The 18,168-nt window shown below is 44.0% G+C and overlaps 5 protein-coding genes across 5 annotated transcripts; 4 read left to right on the forward strand and 1 right to left on the reverse strand.

Annotated features, from left to right (window-relative positions):
* Positions 1–483: 483 nt before the first annotated feature.
* Positions 484–2,050, forward strand: LOC108033264 (proteoglycan 4). The gene has a single exon (XM_017107531.3). The coding sequence runs from the start codon at positions 681–683 to the stop codon at positions 1,887–1,889; it is 1,209 nt and encodes a 402-aa protein (XP_016963020.1). The 5' UTR covers positions 484–680; the 3' UTR covers positions 1,890–2,050.
* A 153-nt stretch (positions 2,051–2,203) lies between these two features.
* LOC122818865 (uncharacterized) lies at positions 2,204–3,250 on the forward strand. Its single transcript, XM_044094468.2, has one exon. The coding sequence runs from the start codon at positions 2,528–2,530 to the stop codon at positions 3,086–3,088; it is 561 nt and encodes a 186-aa protein (XP_043950403.1). The 5' UTR covers positions 2,204–2,527; the 3' UTR covers positions 3,089–3,250.
* Positions 3,251–3,469: 219 nt separating this feature from the next.
* On the reverse strand, positions 3,470–6,681 carry LOC108034305 (uncharacterized). The gene is made up of 4 exons (XM_017109175.3): positions 6,514–6,681; positions 6,345–6,455; positions 4,139–5,026; positions 3,470–3,844 (listed from the first exon to the last, which is right to left on the reverse strand). The coding sequence occupies exons 1-4, from the start codon at positions 6,587–6,589 to the stop codon at positions 3,636–3,638; spliced, it is 1,284 nt and encodes a 427-aa protein (XP_016964664.1). The 5' UTR covers positions 6,590–6,681; the 3' UTR covers positions 3,470–3,635.
* A 1,075-nt stretch (positions 6,682–7,756) lies between these two features.
* On the forward strand, positions 7,757–12,371 carry LOC108034320 (probable multidrug resistance-associated protein lethal(2)03659). Its single transcript, XM_017109191.3, has 9 exons — positions 7,757–7,833; positions 7,888–7,973; positions 8,093–8,401; positions 8,462–8,670; positions 8,737–10,295; positions 10,365–10,870; positions 10,994–11,259; positions 11,319–12,248; positions 12,308–12,371. Exons 1-9 carry the CDS (start codon positions 7,757–7,759, stop codon positions 12,323–12,325), a joined length of 3,960 nt encoding a protein of 1,319 aa, XP_016964680.2. The 3' UTR covers positions 12,326–12,371.
* A 407-nt stretch (positions 12,372–12,778) lies between these two features.
* On the forward strand, positions 12,779–17,431 carry LOC108033312 (probable multidrug resistance-associated protein lethal(2)03659). Its single transcript, XM_050884998.1, has 9 exons — positions 12,779–12,855; positions 12,911–12,996; positions 13,064–13,369; positions 13,586–13,794; positions 13,853–15,417; positions 15,470–15,939; positions 16,000–16,265; positions 16,324–17,247; positions 17,423–17,431. Exons 1-9 carry the CDS (start codon positions 12,779–12,781, stop codon positions 17,429–17,431), a joined length of 3,912 nt encoding a protein of 1,303 aa, XP_050740955.1.
* The last annotated feature ends 737 nt before the right edge of the window (positions 17,432–18,168 follow it).

Here is an 18,168-nt window from a genome sequence, read left to right on the forward strand (position 1 = left end):
TGGGTAAAATGGAGAGCGTAATTTGTATGCCTCTATTTTTGTTTCCAATTTTAAATGAACTCTTTTTTTAAACTTAAATGAAATTGGGTTGGGAACAAAGGATCATATGATTGCTTCTACAATTTTTCCTGTGTTGAGCCTTTCCCTACCATGGTGGTTTGGCTACCGCGATTTAATTCCGGCATATGCATAATGACTGAAAATGTCATGACCATAATGTGCTCTGTGCCTTGACCCCATTATCGGAGTGTCCCATCGGTTCCGTCGAAGGGTTCACATCATCATTAATTCAGGGGCTCGCATTTGTTGCAGGAATGTCGGGAGGGAATCATAAGCGTGGGTCAAGGGTCCCCGACTGCTGCCGTCCACCCCCGAGGTATCGATTTAATTTTGAGACCGGATAATTGCGTGACAATCAGCGGATTCGAGTACACGTACCGTATGTCCAGGCGGTTTAATGACCACCGACGGCAGTTGGCAGCTAAATAGACACGGGACAGGTCGGGAACAACAAACTCATCGGTGGCTAGCACAGAGCAAATATTGCTATTTGCCGAGCTCTTCAGAGCGGGGATAAACCGATAACAGGAGATACAGACCTGATAAGACCATCCACTCGGAGGTTCAGTGGAAGATTTATTTCCCATCCAAGTCATAACCTCTGCGAAGTTTCAACCACAATGCGGCTGAGATTGCTGGCTATCTGGGTCTCCCTAGCTCTCTTACTTCAGTGGAGTCGGGCCCAGGAGGACAACATTCAAGAGGTCAGCATAACTGGAGGATCAGAAGGTGAAAGCTCGGATAAAAATGAAGACCACCCTGCAAAAACAGAGGAAAGCGGTGATGAGTCTCCTGGCGGCAAACAGCCTTTATTGAACACAACAGAGCTGCCTGCCGATGACAAGGAGCCCGTGGGAGGTGAAACAAGTTCACAAGCTATGCCAACCGATGACAGTCAAGGGGGAGAGATGGGTCATCAATCAGGAGAGGATAAAGACAAGCCTGGTGAAGTCAGCGTGGACACAAATTCAGAAGTGGACCACAAAGTAGAAGAAACAGATGAAACACAATCAGAAAAGGAAAGTACCGATACTTCTCCTCCACCAGATCATCAATCAGGAGAGGATGAAAAGAAGCCTGATGAAGTCAACATGGACACAAATTCAGAAGTGGACCACAAAGTGGAAGAAACAGAAGAGATTCAGTCAGAAAAGGAAGGTACCGATACTTCTCCTTCGCCAGAAACACCGGAGGCAGAAAAGGACGACCAACCATCGGATCACTTAGATCCGTCTCCTACTATTACCCAGGGATCATCCTCAGAAGTGGAACCCAATATTTTAAACCGCCCACCAACATCACCCGAGGAGGGAACTCATTTCGCCAACGAGACTTCAGTCGTATCATCGGGAGGATCCCCCGATTACCCAAATGACGGACCCCACGAGGACACTACTCCTCAACCCACAGCCGGAACCACCCTGTCACCACCCACTCCCCCAATTCCCATCCCAGTATTCCCTCCTTTGACCTGCTACTCCTGCATGGTCTGCAATAAAACCGCTGTGAATGAGACGCAGTCCAAGTGCCCACCGATTCCAGGGAAACAGAACGGATGCCGTACCATACTCGTTAAAGATCCCTTCATCGTGCCGGGTAAAAGGAATTATCTAAGTCGGGGCTGCGAATCCGACTTGGATACTTTGTCTCGCTATTGTGAGGACAATGAGCAACTGTGTCCAACGTGCTACGAATCCAACTGTAACAATCATAACATGACCCAGTTTGAAGAGACTTCTGGCTCAGCTGCAGCCACTAGTCAATTGCTGACGTTGAGCCCTTTCCTTATCTGGAGCATCTGTTTGTTCAGTTGGCAGGTGCGTTATTGAAAATAACTCCCCCGCACTTCTGAGTCATAACAATCAATAAGTAAATGGATAATGGCACACTTAAAAATCGATAAGTATGACTAACACTAGGAGTCGCAGATTAGATCGGCAGGTCTTATCTGCAAATCACATAGGTCGAAAATATAATTATAAAAAATAAACCACTGTAGAGCGAATTTTGTTCTTTCAATTAAATAAATATATAAACTATATCTATGATCAGAGTAGATTTTAGAATAAATATCAAAAATCGACTATAAGCACGTAAATATTTTAAGTGATATTTGTGTGGAACGTAACTCCCTCTTCTACTTATCCGAATACTTAGACTATTGCATGCTGAGTGCTTGACAATATTAATAGTACGTACTTACTTTACCTAATCCGCAGCATTAATTATTAATCAACTACTTAATGGAGCAGGGAGCCTGGGATCTACATTTAAAAGTGGTCAAAAGTCCCTCGAGCCTCAGAAACCATTTTACTTAATGCGTATACTTACAATCGCATAGTAATTACCAGAATGGAACAGGGCTGCGAAGTATTTTTCTGCACTGCACTCAGTAGTTGCTGAACGACAAGAAACCAGTAAGAAAGAACAAAAACATATTTTTTATTGAGCTCCAACTTCTAAGAGAATGGATCCGCTTATTATATTTGTCATATTAATACCGCTGATTGAAGCCCAGGATGATGAGCCAGGGAATTCATTTAATTTAACTACCGATGTTATGGGCTCAGTGATTACTCCTGACATTGTGAAGATCGAAAACCAGGTTTCCGAAAACGAGGAAGTATTGGACGCTACCGAGCAGTCACTCACAACAACCGTGTTTCCGCCCATAAGATGCCTTAGCTGTGCATATTGCGGCCCTAGTGAGGGAAAAAGTAGGAATAGTAAGGGGAAAAAGATGTGTCCCATAAGGCTGGGGGAGGTCCAGGGATGCCTAACAGTTTTTTTTATTTCCCCCAACACTGCTGGAGGTCCAGTTGGCTTTTTGGTGAGAAGCTGTATTTCCGATCAAGACGAGGACGGTCGCGAGTACTGCAAGAAAAACAAAAAACTCTGCGAAGTGTGTTTCGATGACGATTGCAACTATGTGGACATAACCAAAGATGGTCTGGAGACTGGAGGAGGATCTCGGATAATGGCCCCGTTATTAGTGATCATCAGTTTAACCGGCTGTCTTTCATGGTAATGCGTAACAAATATCACAGTTTTTTTGAGCGAATTTCAAAATTAAATTTTCACAAAGGCACAAAGGGTAATTAAGTGGTTCTCTGTATTGCGAATATTTATTAAGCCCTCAGCAATTGTATTGTATATTCATTGTTCCAATAAATAAAACCAAATGTTAAAATATTTGTATTTTTGGTAAGGTATTAAAGCCATAATATTAAGCGACAAAAACTTAAATATTCTTTAATATTCCTTCTGGCTTAATATTTTTCGCTTTTGCTGCTTTTATTGCCTGATAATGTATTATTCTGCCATTTTGATAAGCTTGCCACTTGCAGTCACTGATAAAGGGAAATATGATATTCCAACGCCTAACCAAATGCCGAAGTAACAAAAACCATTCATTTTATTTACAGATGTTTTATTTCGGATTATAAAAGTATTGCTAATTAGCTTCAGTTATAATAGTTATGATACTTTTTTGTCTGTTGTTCTGCCTGAGTCATAGACCCAGCCACCACCTGTTGACCTGGCTAGATAAGCCAGCCTTATCAGAAGTTCCAGGATTACAGGCTACTGCGAAGTGCGAGCATGAGGGCCATCAGCAGACCGACCACGCCCATCTGGCTGAGGGAGGCGGCTCCGCTAAAGCCCTTTGCGTTGCACTTGGTGAGCGTCGTGCAGGTGGTGCACTGATGACCCTCCACATTGTGATCGCACTGGTACTGCATCAATTGACTAGCGGAGCTAAAACAGTCTCGAACTCCGAGGCCATCTGCAAAAAAGTAGATATTTATCTTACTTATTCGGAAAGTATATAAAGTGTAACACACTATTTTAATTGTTTAACATTTGAAGTGATCAATTTGTTCCTATTAAAAATATGCGCAACGTCAAAAATATAAAAAAAGGATGGTAAAAATTTAGAGTTAGCTTGTTTTTTAAATATTATTGAATCGGGCGAGGTACCAATTTTTAATGTTCCCCTATTTTTGACAAAGATTCTTTAAACAATTTTGCAAGAGACGTCGAAAATATGTTTCCCTTCTTATGCTTAGTTCAAACTTACTCCAGATTCCGCTGAAGCAGGTTCCGTTCCCGCACTTCACCGCAGGCAGGTCTTCCGGCTTAGTGGCTGACCAGCAGTCGGCAACCTCGTTCGAAATGCAGGCGATGCACTCGAATGGGACGTCCACGGCGGCCACATTGCATCCGGCATCCGAGCAGGAAGTGCAGGAATTGTTCGCAGAGCACTCTCCCTCCAATTTGTTCAAACACCCTCGACTTACAGTGCTGCCCGTAGTCAGTGTGTAGCATCCGATCGTCTGGTTATAGAGGGCTTGGTCGCAGGACTGCTTCTGGGACGCATTCTGCTGGGCGTCACAGTTGTCGCAGATAATGCAGGATCCGGCGTCCCGTTGGTACTGCTGCGAGTTGCACAAGTTGGAGTCGCATAGCAGGCAGCCGGGATCGGTGCTGTCGGCCGCGCACTTAATATCCGTGGTGGCCGATGTGCAGCCACGGGTCATGTTGGTCGCAGACGTTCCGGTGGTGAAGCACTTGGCGTCAGTTTGACTACATCCAGTGGCAATCGAGGCCGCAACCGTATCGCAATCCGTTCCTGAGCAAGTGTAGCACTGCCGACGATCGGCGGGGTACAACGCTTCATTGCAGAGAGACGTCGTGCAGGAGGAGCACGTGACATTCGCACAGGAGGAGCCACACGAAAGGCTCACTGTCCGGTTGTCGTTCACCAGGCTCACGCACTGTGTGCCATCGAGGAGCGGGCACACCGCATTGTATTTCGCATCCGTCATATTGGCCGTGGCACACTCCTCCAACCCAAGGCATTCCTTGCACACAATGTTCGTGTTGCAGTTGTTCTCTTTGCAGGACGAACAGGAAGGTAAAGAGCAGGCGGTATCGTTGCCCAAGCATCCGCGAGTTATTGTGCCGTCTGCAATGAAACAGATTACATTCATCACATTGCGCCTTTAACCAACGGAGCAACAATATGGGGGTACCTAGGATCAGAAAACTAATCTACTGGGGAAGTACTGGTTTATATATAGAAGAATATTATACTTTATAACTGCATTTTAAAATACGACATTAAAGTGGGTATGTAAGAACATGTTCTTAGCCTTCTCATCAATAATCCTTCGTACTTCTTTAAATAAAATAGATGTTTATAAGCCGAAACCATGTATAATAGATAATTACTTTCGAAAAATGCGACAAAAAGTAAAAGTATTTTCAGGAGATAAGTGTAGCAGGATTGCTGCATAGTAGTATCTATGGTTTGTTCTTGTAAATTCGTAAAATACCTTCTGTTGTAAAGTAGGGTGCCTCTTACTCTTCTCTATCTCTCAATCTCATCGCCCTAACTTCTCACGAAGAGTCGGGCTTGATGCGGATCGTGAGCTGAGAGTCAGAGCAGTTGACCGCCTTCATTCAGCCCGAACAGGCCGAGTTGTTAAATAAAGTTAAATTTGGTAAAAAGATCTCTTCCAACTAACATAAACATTAACAAAACCTTAGCTTCCTTCGAAAAACTAAATAATCCCCTAATATTTAAGAAAGATGTGATCCTAATTGAGTGTCAAAAGTATACTACATCATAATTAGTTTCATTTTGACCGGATCCAGGGTCTTTTCAATACCAATAAATGTCGTTCTATTTTCATAATTCGAAATGGTTTATTGCTATTTCCAGAAACAGCACTTGTATATACATTTGTATGTATATTTAAAACGCAGTTGGTGATTACATACCTACATATTTTCGTAGGAAAGTGTATCATTCGTTACTGCGATCTGACGTATACACTGCACATATAGTGCTATAGATTTGGACGATAATACGGAGTAAGTAAATATAACAAATTATATTACCCAATAATAATAAAAAACAGGGAAGAACGCTATAGTCAGGAGGCAATCGCCTTGAAATCAAAATAGAAATAAGCTGCAGAGGGATATTGTAAAGCGCCACCTATCGGCTATTTCAGTATATGTTATGTTAACGTTTATTAAAACTGTGGCCACCACAGTTTTGGGTGGATTGTGGGCGTTAGAGTTGGTAAATGAATTACTAAACAGCACACAAATTATTAAGTCAGTGTTAAAGTTCTCCGAAAATTAGGATCTACCTTATCACTAACAGAGATAATCGCCTTTGGCTGACATGATCGATAAGGGAGGCCACTGCCACTGCCTGCATTTACCTTTGTCTAAGAATGTGAAATAGTCGGTCATGAGTCATTCGAACTCACCTGCAGATACCGAGGTGTAACAATCATTAGAACACTCTTCAGCATTTTGGGTAGATGGACTCATTAGACAGCTTGCCTCTCCAGTTTCCGATGATTTGCAGCTATAGCACTCTGCGTTGTTTGAAGAGGAAAATTAAATAGAGATCGTATTGGAAAATGAACTGCTTACGTATGGCTAAAGTACTGCCCAGCTGGCTGACAACGACTGCTGTTATCAGAAAGGCGCAAAAGTTATATTCCCTCATGGCTCTCGCTTTTGAATAGATCTCAATTGAAACTTCCACCCGCTTGGATCGACCACTGTTGGCTAACTGGCTCCCCAACTGTTTGGCAATATTGTTTTACCCCCACTTACCCAGTCGATTTCTAATGAGCCCGCTGGTAACTGGCCAAGCTCTCCGTATGCAATGCTTATCTTTATTTACATATATAGTCCCGGAGAACGTTAGTTCTCTTTTTGCTGATAGCTTCAATACCCCGACCCGGTGTGATAACAATTGTAGGTATGTACAGCGCATTTCACCTGCGATGGTATGGTATGGTATGGGTCTTACCAGAGTCGTACAAAGTTTGCTTTTATTATTGCTAAAAGCTTTTGAGCTATTTTTGAGGCGAACTTTATGCTAACGAAAATAAGAGTTCCAGAAGAAATGCGAGTTAACCAAGTCCTATCACTCACCATACAAGGGTATATCCAAATATTAGGACATTCGATCTGCTTTAGCCCCTTGAATGCTATTAGCTCTTTGACGCCACATAAAGCTTTTAAATGGTTGGTGCATTTAGTAAAGTAGCTGAGTTGTAATAACTATGTTTTGATTGTTAAACTATTTCCAAACCAAATACAATCCGCATTAAAATCAATGCACAGTATCATAATATTTTGAATCTGCTGATTCTGAATTTATTTGTTTATGTACCAAACGACCTTGGTGATACCTTTTAAGTAACGTGCTTTTCTTCCCTGTTATTAAGGGTTGCTTCTTAAAACCATAAACACACAGTTATCTCACTTCTCTGTTGAGCATTGGACCTATGTACATATTAGCCAAATGCTTTCCATTCGTCAGTAGACTGCAGAGCTATTTGGCGGGCAGTCGAGTTCTACAGAAAGGCTTTTTTCTTTGAGAAAGAAGAATTGAAATACCACCTTATATAAATACTACCAGTGGTTATAAAGTACTCGATTTGACCTTTTCGTGATTAGATAAACAGTTTTGGAGCTAGTAGAGTATGTCAAAAGATTATTTAGGAGTTGGTAACAGATTTTCGTAACGAGAAAATAATTATTACTTATTGGATTATAATAATTCTGTTACAAACGTGTTAATGTTCATTCAACACTAGGGACAATAATTCAGTCTTCACTTTAAGAGGACATCAAATTAAAGAACTGCCAAAGCGATCGTAAAATGCAAAAAGTGAGAAATGAAGTGCTGCCGGAGAATCCGAGAGAGCGATCCAATTTTGTTTCATCATTATGTTTTTGGTAAGAAATCGATTGTGTGAAATTGTAATTGTGGGTACTAAAACTAAATTCTAGGTATACCATGCCCATATTTTTAAAGGGGTCCAAGGATACACTGGAAACCAAGGACGTTTACAGGACCTTAAAGGAACACAATTCGGGTATAGTGTGTTAATGTGTTCAATCCGTACTACCATCTATGATCATAGTCCGGCAATTACTTTTTATCTTTGGAGTAAGCACATCTTCTAAACATTCATATTGCTGGAAAAATTTTCAGATAACCTTGGCAACAAATTGTGCGCCTCGTGGGAGCGAGAATCAAGAGGTTCCAGGGGAACCGCGAATCTGCTAAGAGCTTTACTTCGAGTTTTCGGATGGCAGTATGGTTTTTTCGGTCTAGTAAACCTTCTCTTAGAGTTGGGACTGAGATCCTTTCAGCCAATGATCTTGCTGAAGCTCATTTCCTACTTTACGAACGGCTCAGAACAGTCTGAGGTAGGGTATTACCACGCAGGTGGACTTATTTTGATCAGCGTTTTCAGTGTGATCATCGTACATCCGCTCTTCTTTGGCATTCAACATATCTGTAAGTCTGGTAGTGCAGTTTTTGGTCAGCTTATAATCTAATCGCTGTTCGTTTTTATAGGCTTCAAGATGCGAGTCGCAATAGGGAGCATGATCTATAGGAAAGCGCTTCGACTGAGCAAGCGGGCACTGGCCGACTCGATGTCGGGACATGTGCTTAATCTTATATCCAACGACCTGGGCCGTTTGGGCAGTGTACCTTTCCATACTCACTACTTGTGGGTGGCGCCGCTGGAGACGCTATTAATCACTTTCTTCATGTACCAGGAGGTAAGCCAAAGCTCTGAATAATTCTCTGAATCATGCTCATGCTCACTCGCTCGCATCGCACTCCAGATTGGAATAGCTGCTCTGTTTGGCGTCGCTTTCATGGTGTTCTTCGTCCCACTGCAGATGTATCTGGGTAAGATCAGCTCAGTGCTGCGACTTAAAGCTGCTAAAAGAACGGACAACCGAATTCGGATGATCAACGAAATCATCTCGGGCATTCAAGTGATCAAAATGTATGCTTGGGAGATACCCTTTCAGCAGATGGTGGCATATGCGCGGAAAAAGGAGGTCAACACTATTTGCCAAGGGGCTTATGTAGAAGCTATTACTTTGGCCTTCGGAATATTCGTGTCACGCGTCTCCATATTCCTCAGCCTAGTTGGTTATGTGGTTTTAGGAAAGCTTCTTACACAGGAGGTGGCTTTCCTGATTACCGCCTACTACAACGTACTACAAACTTCCATGGCCATTTTTTTCCCCGCAGCCATTAATCAGGCGGCTCAATTTCTGGTTTCTATGAAGCGTATAGAAAACTTTATGCAATTGGAGGAAATTGGACAGAGTGCAAGTTGTGAAAATCCTCCTGAGAATGCTAACGCCAAGAAGGTTCGCGATGAAGCGGAGGAAAACCTATTGTCCCCGAAAACCTCCGCCGTTATTCCTCTCATCCGACCGCCATTGTCTGGAATCTCCATCACAAGGTTCTCGGCCAAGTGGGACACTAGCTCGCCCGACTACACACTTAGTGGAATAAGTCTGCAGATTCATCCAGGCACCGTAGTAGCCATTGCGGGACCCACGGGATCCGGCAAATCGAGTCTCGTACAAGCCATTCTTGGCGAGCTGCAAGCTGAGTCCGGACAGGTCCTGGTTAATGGCTCCGTATCTTACTTCTCCCAGGAGCCGTGGCTTTTCTCCGGCACCGTGCGCCAGAATATCCTCTTTGGCCAGCCCATGGACCGGCGGCGGTACGAAGCGGTGGTGAAGGAATGCGCTCTGGTTCGAGACTTTGAGATTCTTCCGCTTAAGGACAAAACCGTTGTGGGAGATCATGGGGCTTCCCTGTCTGGGGGTCAGAGGGCGAGGATCTGCTTGGCGAGGGCTGTCTACCGAGAGGCCTCCATCTACTTGCTGGATGATCCGCTGAGTGCTGTGGACACAAATGTGGCCCGGCACCTCTTTGAGCGATGTGTACGAGGGTATCTGCGAGGACGCACTGTAGTCCTGGTCACACATCAGCAGCAGTTTCTGCAGCAAGCCGACCAGATTTTGCTGATGGATAAAGGACAGGTGAGTGCTGTGGGCACCTATGAATCGCTACTCAAAGAAGGCTTCACCATGCTTCGCCAAACAGAGAAGGAACCAGATGCTGATCCTGAGGATGCGAGTATCTACAGCAACAATCACAAGCTACGCCGCAACAGCGAAAAATCAGAGCATTCTATAGCAGATTCTTGTCCGGAGATAATCAATACGGAGCTACAAGAATCAGGCGGCATCAGTCTGTCCTTGTACAGGAAGTACTTCCAGGCCGGCGGTGGATTTCAATCCTGTTTCATGATGATTAGCTGCTTCGTGCTTGCGCAAGGTGTGATCTCGGGGGGCGACTACTTCTTGAATTACTGGTAAGGACACGGTCGTCAAATTATGTTGGTATCTTGTTTGTTGTATATCTAACTGTTTCATCACTTTAGGGTTAGCAAACAGCGCAAAGTTACCGACCAAAATCAAGAAGGACTTCTGGGGTCGAGCATCCTTATAAGTCGGCTGGACGTGGAGTGGTCTATAAACTCTGACACCATGGACATGTGCATATTCACAATGATAATAGTTTTGACGATTATACTGAGCGTGGCTTCTGCTATTTATTTATTTTACATTGGCAAGAAGGCATCTATCCGTTTGCACAATACAACGTTCAACGCGATTACGCGCGCCTCAATGTACTTCTTCAGTATAAACGAGCATGGACGGATTCTGAATCGTTTTTCCAAGGATATGAGCCAAGTTGATGAGACAGTGCCATTTTTGATGGTAGATGTTGCACAAATCTTTCTTTCACTGGCCGGAATAGTCATCGTAATATTAATCGTCAATCCGCTTTTGCTGATTCCGACACTTCTTGTAGCAATAGTTACGTACAAGCTGCGAACCTTTTATCTAAAAACCTCGAGCGATTTAAAACGCATTGAAGCAATCAGTAAGTAATATTATATCTTATTTCAAAATAATTAAGTTTTTTTTCTTAAAAATGCTTATCTTTACCTGGGTATTAGAAAAGTAATGACAACGTATGTCTTGATGTGTTTCCAACTATTTAAAGCTCGATCGCCCGTCTACTCCCATTTGGCTGCTTCCCTATCTGGTCTAAGCACTATTCGTGCCTTTGAAGCTCAGAGCACCCTTGAACTGGAGTTCGACAAGTTGCAGGACGTGCACAGCTCCACACTTTTCATGTTCATCACCACATCTCGGGCTTTTGGGTATTGGCTAGATTGTGTATGTGTTCTTTATATAGCAATCATTACGCTAAGTTTCTTCGTATTTCCGCCGGTAAATGGAGGAGTAGTGGGTCTGGCCATTACACAGGTAAGTCAGATACAACTAAATGTTGTCTTCCCCCAGCTTGAGCTTTCCGATTCACACAGGCTCTCGGTTTAACATCCATGGTGCAGTGGGGAATCCGCCAATCCGCCGAGTTAGAGACCACAATGATATCCGTGGAGAGAGTGCTTGAGTACGAGGACATTGAGCCAGAGGGAGCCTTGGAAGGCCCAGCGAAAAGGAAGCCACCCCAGTCCTGGCCAGAGCAAGGGAAAATCGTGTTTGACGACCTCAGCCTGCGCTACACTCCAGATCCAAAAGCGGAAAACGTCCTCAAGTCACTCAGTTTCGTCATCAAGCCGAGGGAAAAGATAGGCATCGTGGGGCGCACTGGGGCTGGCAAGTCCTCGCTCATAAACGCCCTCTTCCGACTGTCTTACAACGATGGATCCGTCCTCATAGACAAGAGGGACACAAGTGAGATGGGTCTGCACGACCTGCGCAGCAAGATCTCGATTATTCCCCAGGAACCCGTTCTGTTCTCCGGCACTATGCGGTACAACTTGGATCCCTTCCACGAGTACAGTGATGAAAAGCTGTGGCACTCCTTAAAGGAGGTGAAGCTTAAGGATGTGGTGGCCAATTTGGCCACTGGCTTAGAGACCAAAATCACGGAGGGAGGATCCAACTTTAGCGTGGGTCAGCGCCAGTTAGTCTGCTTGGCACGGGCCATTCTGCGGGATAATAGAATCCTTGTGATGGACGAGGCCACAGCCAACGTGGATCCCCAGACGGATGCCATCATCCAAACCACCATTCGGAAGAAGTTCAAGGACTGCACCGTCCTGACAATAGCCCATCGATTGCACACCGTCATAGACTCGGACAAGATTTTGGTCATGGATGCTGGACGGGCTGTGGAGTTTGGCACGCCCTATGAGCTTTTGACGGCGGGAGATACCAAGGTGTTTCACGACATGGTCATGCAGACGGGACATGTCTCCTACAGCAACTTGCTAAGCATCGCAGAGAAGGTTTGTTGTTATCAGAAACGTTTCATATACTTGTGTACCTAACCATTTATTCATTTCAGTCCTTTGAAGGTCCTTAAAGTCCAAACTTTGTAAAAGATTATACAAATTTAGAAATTGCAAATGTATGGCTGAGATTTTACAATATTTGCCAATTGGATTTGTCGAAGGTTAAATTAGGTTAAGGAAGTCAGCACACAAATTAGCGTTGATTATCTTATCTCTTATCTCACTGTTCCAAAAAAGAAATAAAGTCTAGACATAATAGTAATCTGGAGAAAGTGCTTTATTATTGTTTTCATTTTGATAAAAACCATAGAATTAAAAAAAGCATATCTCAACCTGAAGCCCTCAAAGCATTAAACTCAATCTTATCTAGTCTATCTGAGTCGATAGGCTCTCAACCGATGGGTATTAGGTTGCAGAACTTTGGGATGAGCAGACGGTACAAATTTACTTGTAAGGTAAATATATAACTAGTTTAAGATTTTTTTAAGTCGTATTTAGCTCTGCAGATCTAACAGGTGTGAACAATGCAGACGGTAAAAGCTGAGTATCTCGCGGAAAATCCGCGAGAGCGATCGAATTTATTTGAGATATTAAGTTTTTGGTAAGACTGAACATATGTTAAATTCATAAATTGGATACTAATTAAAATACTTTAGGTATACCATGCCCACTTTTCTTAGGGGGCGCACTGTTACATTAGACACCAGGGACCTTTACAGAACCTTGAAGGAACACAAGTCAGGTAAGATTGGATATTTTTTGATTACGTTTAGTCTTGGAATGCAAACATACATACATCCATATTTAAGAAACCCTCAGCAATAAATTATGCAGTGCCTGGAAAACTGAAATGGAGACTCGCAAGGAGAACGCCAGTTTGCTGAGGTGTCTTCTAAGGGTATACGGCTGGTATTTCTGCTTCCTTGGCCTAGTTGTCTTCGTTATGAATGTTGTACTAACAATGCGGCCTCCGTTTCTGGTTAAGCTGATGTCTTCCTTCTCCCACGGCTCTGAGTCCAATGGGAACGCATATGCATATGCGGCAGGAGTCATTTTGTGCGACGTCCTTCTTATAACTATCCTTCATCCTTTCGCATTTGCCACCAATCATTTTGGTAAGAAACTGACTCTTTTTGAACATAGACAAGAAATGAGAAGCAGTGGTTGTTGTCACCTTGTCCTATCTGACCTTTTAAGCTCTTAAAGAATAACTCAATTCATAAGACTGGACCTCAAAAGAGAATGGAAACTAGCTTTGGCATACAAACTTGTACTATTCTTATCATTCCAATTTTATGTTTTTTCATGGGTTGCCCTTTGTGGTTCGGCAGGATTTAAGATTCGGGTGGGTCTGACCAGCCTGATATACCGGAAGAGCCTTCGGTTGAGCAATACTGCGTTGGGCGAAATGTCTGCGGGGCACATCATCAACTTAATTACCAACGACCTGGGCCGCATGGACTCTTTTCTTCAGAGTACGCACATTCTTTGGCTGGGTCCTCTTCAGACGCTGTGTGTAACCTGCCTCATGTTCCAAGAGGTGAGTTGCCTAATTTATGGTCCCCAATTAGTTCATTTAAATTTAAGTTCCTTTACAGATTGGAATTGCTGCAGTCTTTGGCATATCCTTCATGTTAATGTTTATACCTCTGCAGATGTATCTGGGCCACAAGATCGCATTACTGCGTCGAGAAACCGCCATGCGAACGGACAAAAGAATGCGGATGATGACCGAGATCATCTCCGGCATACAGGTCATTAAAATGTACGCCTGGGAGCTGCCCTTCGAGCGATTGGTTGCCTACGCCCGCAGAAAGGAGATCAATACCATTCGGCACGCTGCCTACATTAAGGGTGTCCTCTCGTCCCTTAGTAACTTTCTCACCCGAGTGTCCATCTTCCTCAGTTTGGTGGGGTTTGTGCTATTGGGCCAGTTCCTTACGGCGGAAGTGGCTTTTCTGATAACAGCATACTACAACGTCTTGCGCGTCAATATGACCACTCTTTTTCCAATAGGCATCACTCAGACCGCGGAGATCCTAGTTGCCATCAAGCGTGTGCAGAAGTTTTTGCAATCTGAAGAGCTAGAACCCTCGGATAGCAAGGAAGACTTCACAGGGGAAGGAAGAAACCTTGAGGAAACACTTTTGCGCACGAATCATCCCGTCATTACTACTGAAGAACCCCTTCATGAAAAAGCGCGTTTATCCATAAGCGGACTTAACGCCAAGTGGGATACCAATGCACCGGACTACACACTTAGTGGAGTGAATCTTCAGGTGCATCCTGGCACGTTGCTGGCCATTGTGGGTCACACTGGGTCAGGAAAATCCAGCCTGATTCAGGCAATTCTTGGAGAGCTGCGCGTCGAGTCTGGTGAGATTGAGACCAGTGGATCGTTGTCCTATGCCTCTCAGGAGCCGTGGCTTTTTTCCGGCAGCGTGCGCCAGAACATCCTCTTCGGCCAGCCCATGGACCGCCGGCGGTACGATGCGGTGGTGAAGGAATGCGCTCTGGAACGGGACTTTGAGCTACTTCCGCTCAAGGATAAAACCATTGTGGGAGACCGCGGTGCTTCACTGTCGGGCGGCCAGAAGGCCAGGATCAGTTTGGCCAGGGCTGTCTACCGAGAGGCCTCCATTTACTTGCTGGACGATCCGCTGAGTGCGGTGGACACCAACGTGGCCCGCCATCTCTTCGAGCACTGCGTGCGTGGCTACCTGCGGGATCGTATTGTCATTCTGGCCACCCACCAGCTGCAGTTCCTGCAGCAGGCCGATCAAGTAGTTGTCCTGGATAAGGGACGGGTTAGTGCTGTGGGCACCTATGAGGAGCTTCAAAAGACGGGTGCCGACCTTGGTAGCGTACTGAATGAGCCAGATATGCACGAGGAGCCGGCGCAGGAACGATCAAGGACCCCCAGTATCACAGACCAGCGACGCAGTAGTGTGGAATCTGAGCTGTCCAATCCGGAATCCTGTCCAGAAGATGCTCCGGAAGAGGTGATCAACCATGAGCGGAAAGGGGTTAATTGCGGTGGCTGGGGAGTGTACATCGACTACTTCAAAGCTGGCGGCGGACTTCTCCCCTTCGTCGTGATGATAAGCTTCTTTTTGGGATCCCAAGGACTAGCCTCACTTGGATATTACTTTCTAGTGCCCTGGTAAGCAGTAATTAGTATTAAAATATAATAATAAAATACCTTTTTAGTTCAGGGTGTCAAAGAAACGCGACATTGTTGTCCAAGAAGACGTAATGAACTCAAAAGGTGCGGATGACGCGATGCACGACACCTACGTTTTTATGCTGATTACTGTGCTTACCATTCTTGGGACTGTAAAACGGTCCTTTCTGTTTTACAATTTGGCGATGAAGGCCTCTATTCGGTTGCACAACACCATGTTTCGAGGCATTTCTCGAGCCTCCATGTACTTTTTCAACACGAACTCTTCGGGGGGTATCCTAAATCGCTTCTCCAAGGACATGGGTCAAGTGGATGAGATACTTCCCCCTGTAATGGTGAATGTCATTCAGGACTTTCTGTCGCTTGCCGGAAATATCGTTGTCATATCCATTGTAAATCCCCTATTTTTCATACCCGCCCTGGCTATTGGTGTAGTCTTTTATTACCTGCGTATTTTTTACCTTAAAACTTCGCGTGATTTAAAGCGACTAGAGGCCAGCAGTAAGTAATACTAAACATAAAATGCTTTAAAGGGGAAAAAACCTCTCCACATTTCAACAGCTCGATCTCCGGTTTACTCGCACTTTGCTGCTTCCTTGACTGGACTTCCCACGATTCGAGCCTTCGGAGCTCAACAAATATTAGAGGCAGAGTTTGATAGTTACCAGGATATGCACAGCTCCGCGGCCTATATGCTCCTCAGCACATCACGCGCTTTTGGATTATGGATAGACGTATTCTGTCTGCTCTATATAGCTATCGTCACACTCGGCTTCTTCGTCTTTCCGCCAGCCAATGGAGCTGATGTAGGTCTGGCGATAACACAGGTAAGAGCCTTGAAAACATGCCTCCCCGAAGGACATTTCCTCATCAAATTTCTGCCAGACCATGGGTTGGATGGGTATGGTCCAGTGGACTGTCCGCCAATCCGCCGAGTTGGAGACCACAATGGTCTCCGTGGAGAGAGTGCTTGAGTACGAGGACATTGAGCCAGAGGGAGCCTTGGAAGCGGACAAAAAGTTACCCCAGACCTGGCCGGAGCAAGGGAAAATCATGTTTGACGACCTCAGCCTACGCTACACTCCAGATCCAAAGGCGGAAAACGTCCTCAAATCACTCAGTTTCGTCATCAAGCCGAGAGAAAAGATAGGCATCGTGGGGCGCACTGGGGCTGGCAAGTCCTCGCTCATAAACGCCCTCTTCCGACTGTCTTACAACGATGGATCCGTCCTCATAGACAAGAGGGACACAAGTGAGATGGGTCTGCACGACCTGCGCAGCAAGATCTCGATTATTCCCCAGGAACCCGTTCTGTTCTCCGGCACTATGCGGTACAACTTGGATCCCTTCCACGAGTACAGTGATGAAAAGCTGTGGCACTCCTTGGAGGAGGTGAAGCTTAAGGATGTGGTGGCCAATTTGGCCACTGGCCTAGAGACCAAAATCACCGAGGGAGGATCCAACTTAAGTGTGGGCCAGCGCCAGTTGGTCTGCTTGGCACGGGCCATTCTGCGGGATAATAGAATCCTCGTGATGGACGAGGCCACAGCCAACGTGGATCCCCAGACGGATGCCATCATCCAAACCACCATTCGGAAGAAGTTCAAGGACTGCACCGTCCTGACAATAGCCCATCGATTGCACACCGTCATGGACTCGGACAAGATATTGGTCATGGATGCTGGACGGGCTGTGGAGTTTGGCACGCCCTATGAGCTTTTGACGGCGGGAGATACCAAGGTCTTTCACGACATGGTCATGCAGACGGGACATATTACCTACGTCAACCTGCTGAGAATCGCACAAAAGGTTTGCTATTTGATGTGTTTATTGTCCGAAGTAATTTATAAAATTTTAGTTTCAGCACTTTCAAAGTTATCAAATGCAAACTTTTGCTTCATGAAATGCGGCAACTATGAATAGTAATACATAAAATGTATTTTGTTAATATGATCATAATACTTACAAATTGTATATCTTTAAGAAATTATGAGGCTACAAATAAAGAATAAAGAATAAAATTTAGTATCAGAACTTTTGTATGTTGAAATGATATCGAGAAATCAACAAAGCATTTCTAAATACTTTTCTAGTGACATATAGAATAAGCCTGTAGGTTCATTAGTTCAGACTGGACAGTTTTTCAAAAAGTGGTAGAAATAATGTTTTTTATATTGAGCTGTTTAACATCGTCTAAAATTTTTAGGATCTAATTAGTATTTAAATCAAATCTGTATTTTACTAATAAAAATAGTATTCCTTTCGTGTCTAAAAAAAAATTTCACATTGCATTAAAAACTAAATTATTTCACATAACATGAACATGAAATTAGAATACCTTTTTTATAGCTTATACCTACATTTGGTAAGGCATCACATTTCCGGAGACCTTTATAATTCGAAATTTAAATTAAAAGGTATTTTCTAAACAATTGATTTGTTTGTATCACTATTTGGAAATCAAATGGTGTTCACCATGTATGCAAAATAAATATAGTCAACGATTTAGTTATTTATAAATACATACTCTACAAGAAACGGGTATAAATATGATCTTAGGCTACAAAATTTGAATAGGTTCATTTAAATGGTTTTATAAGATATCGCAAGTGACAAGCGCGATAAATATAAGTGCTATTCTTGTATACTTGATGAGCAAAAAAGGTAATAAAATTATGAAATGATATGAATATGATCTACGGAATTTCATTAAATACGAAATTATACAAT

The sequence above is a fragment of the Drosophila biarmipes genome, chromosome 2L, assembly GCF_025231255.1.
Source record: "Drosophila biarmipes strain raj3 chromosome 2L, RU_DBia_V1.1, whole genome shotgun sequence".
NCBI classification, from domain to species: domain Eukaryota; kingdom Metazoa; phylum Arthropoda; class Insecta; order Diptera; family Drosophilidae; genus Drosophila; species Drosophila biarmipes.

What these genes read in the sequence shown, in the direction of transcription:
- LOC108034305 (XM_017109175.3), bottom strand. Translation starts at nt 6,589, where the DNA reads ATGAGGGAATATAACTTTTGCGCCTTTCTGATAACAGCAGTCGTTGTC. An exon ending in GGGCAGTACTTTAGCCATAC is followed by an intron (nt 6,456 to 6,513) that starts GTAAGCAGTTCA and finishes CAAACAACGCAG; the next exon opens with AGTGCTATAGCTGCAAATCA. An exon ending in TTACACCTCGGTATCTGCAG is followed by an intron (nt 5,027 to 6,344) that starts GTGAGTTCGAAT and finishes GTTTCATTGCAG; the next exon opens with ACGGCACAATAACTCGCGGA.
- LOC108033312 (XM_050884998.1), top strand. Translation starts at nt 12,779, where the DNA reads ATGCAGACGGTAAAAGCTGAGTATCTCGCGGAAAATCCGCGAGAGCGA. An exon ending in TTTGAGATATTAAGTTTTTG is followed by an intron (nt 12,856 to 12,910) that starts GTAAGACTGAAC and finishes AAAATACTTTAG; the next exon opens with GTATACCATGCCCACTTTTC. An exon ending in AAAGCGACTAGAGGCCAGCA is followed by an intron (nt 15,940 to 15,999) that starts GTAAGTAATACT and finishes ACATTTCAACAG; the next exon opens with CTCGATCTCCGGTTTACTCG.
- LOC122818865 (XM_044094468.2), top strand. Translation starts at nt 2,528, where the DNA reads ATGGATCCGCTTATTATATTTGTCATATTAATACCGCTGATTGAAGCC.
- LOC108033264 (XM_017107531.3), top strand. Translation starts at nt 681, where the DNA reads ATGCGGCTGAGATTGCTGGCTATCTGGGTCTCCCTAGCTCTCTTACTT.
- LOC108034320 (XM_017109191.3), top strand. Translation starts at nt 7,757, where the DNA reads ATGCAAAAAGTGAGAAATGAAGTGCTGCCGGAGAATCCGAGAGAGCGA. An exon ending in CTTTGGCATTCAACATATCT is followed by an intron (nt 8,402 to 8,461) that starts GTAAGTCTGGTA and finishes TCGTTTTTATAG; the next exon opens with GCTTCAAGATGCGAGTCGCA. An exon ending in CTTTCTTCATGTACCAGGAG is followed by an intron (nt 8,671 to 8,736) that starts GTAAGCCAAAGC and finishes ATCGCACTCCAG; the next exon opens with ATTGGAATAGCTGCTCTGTT.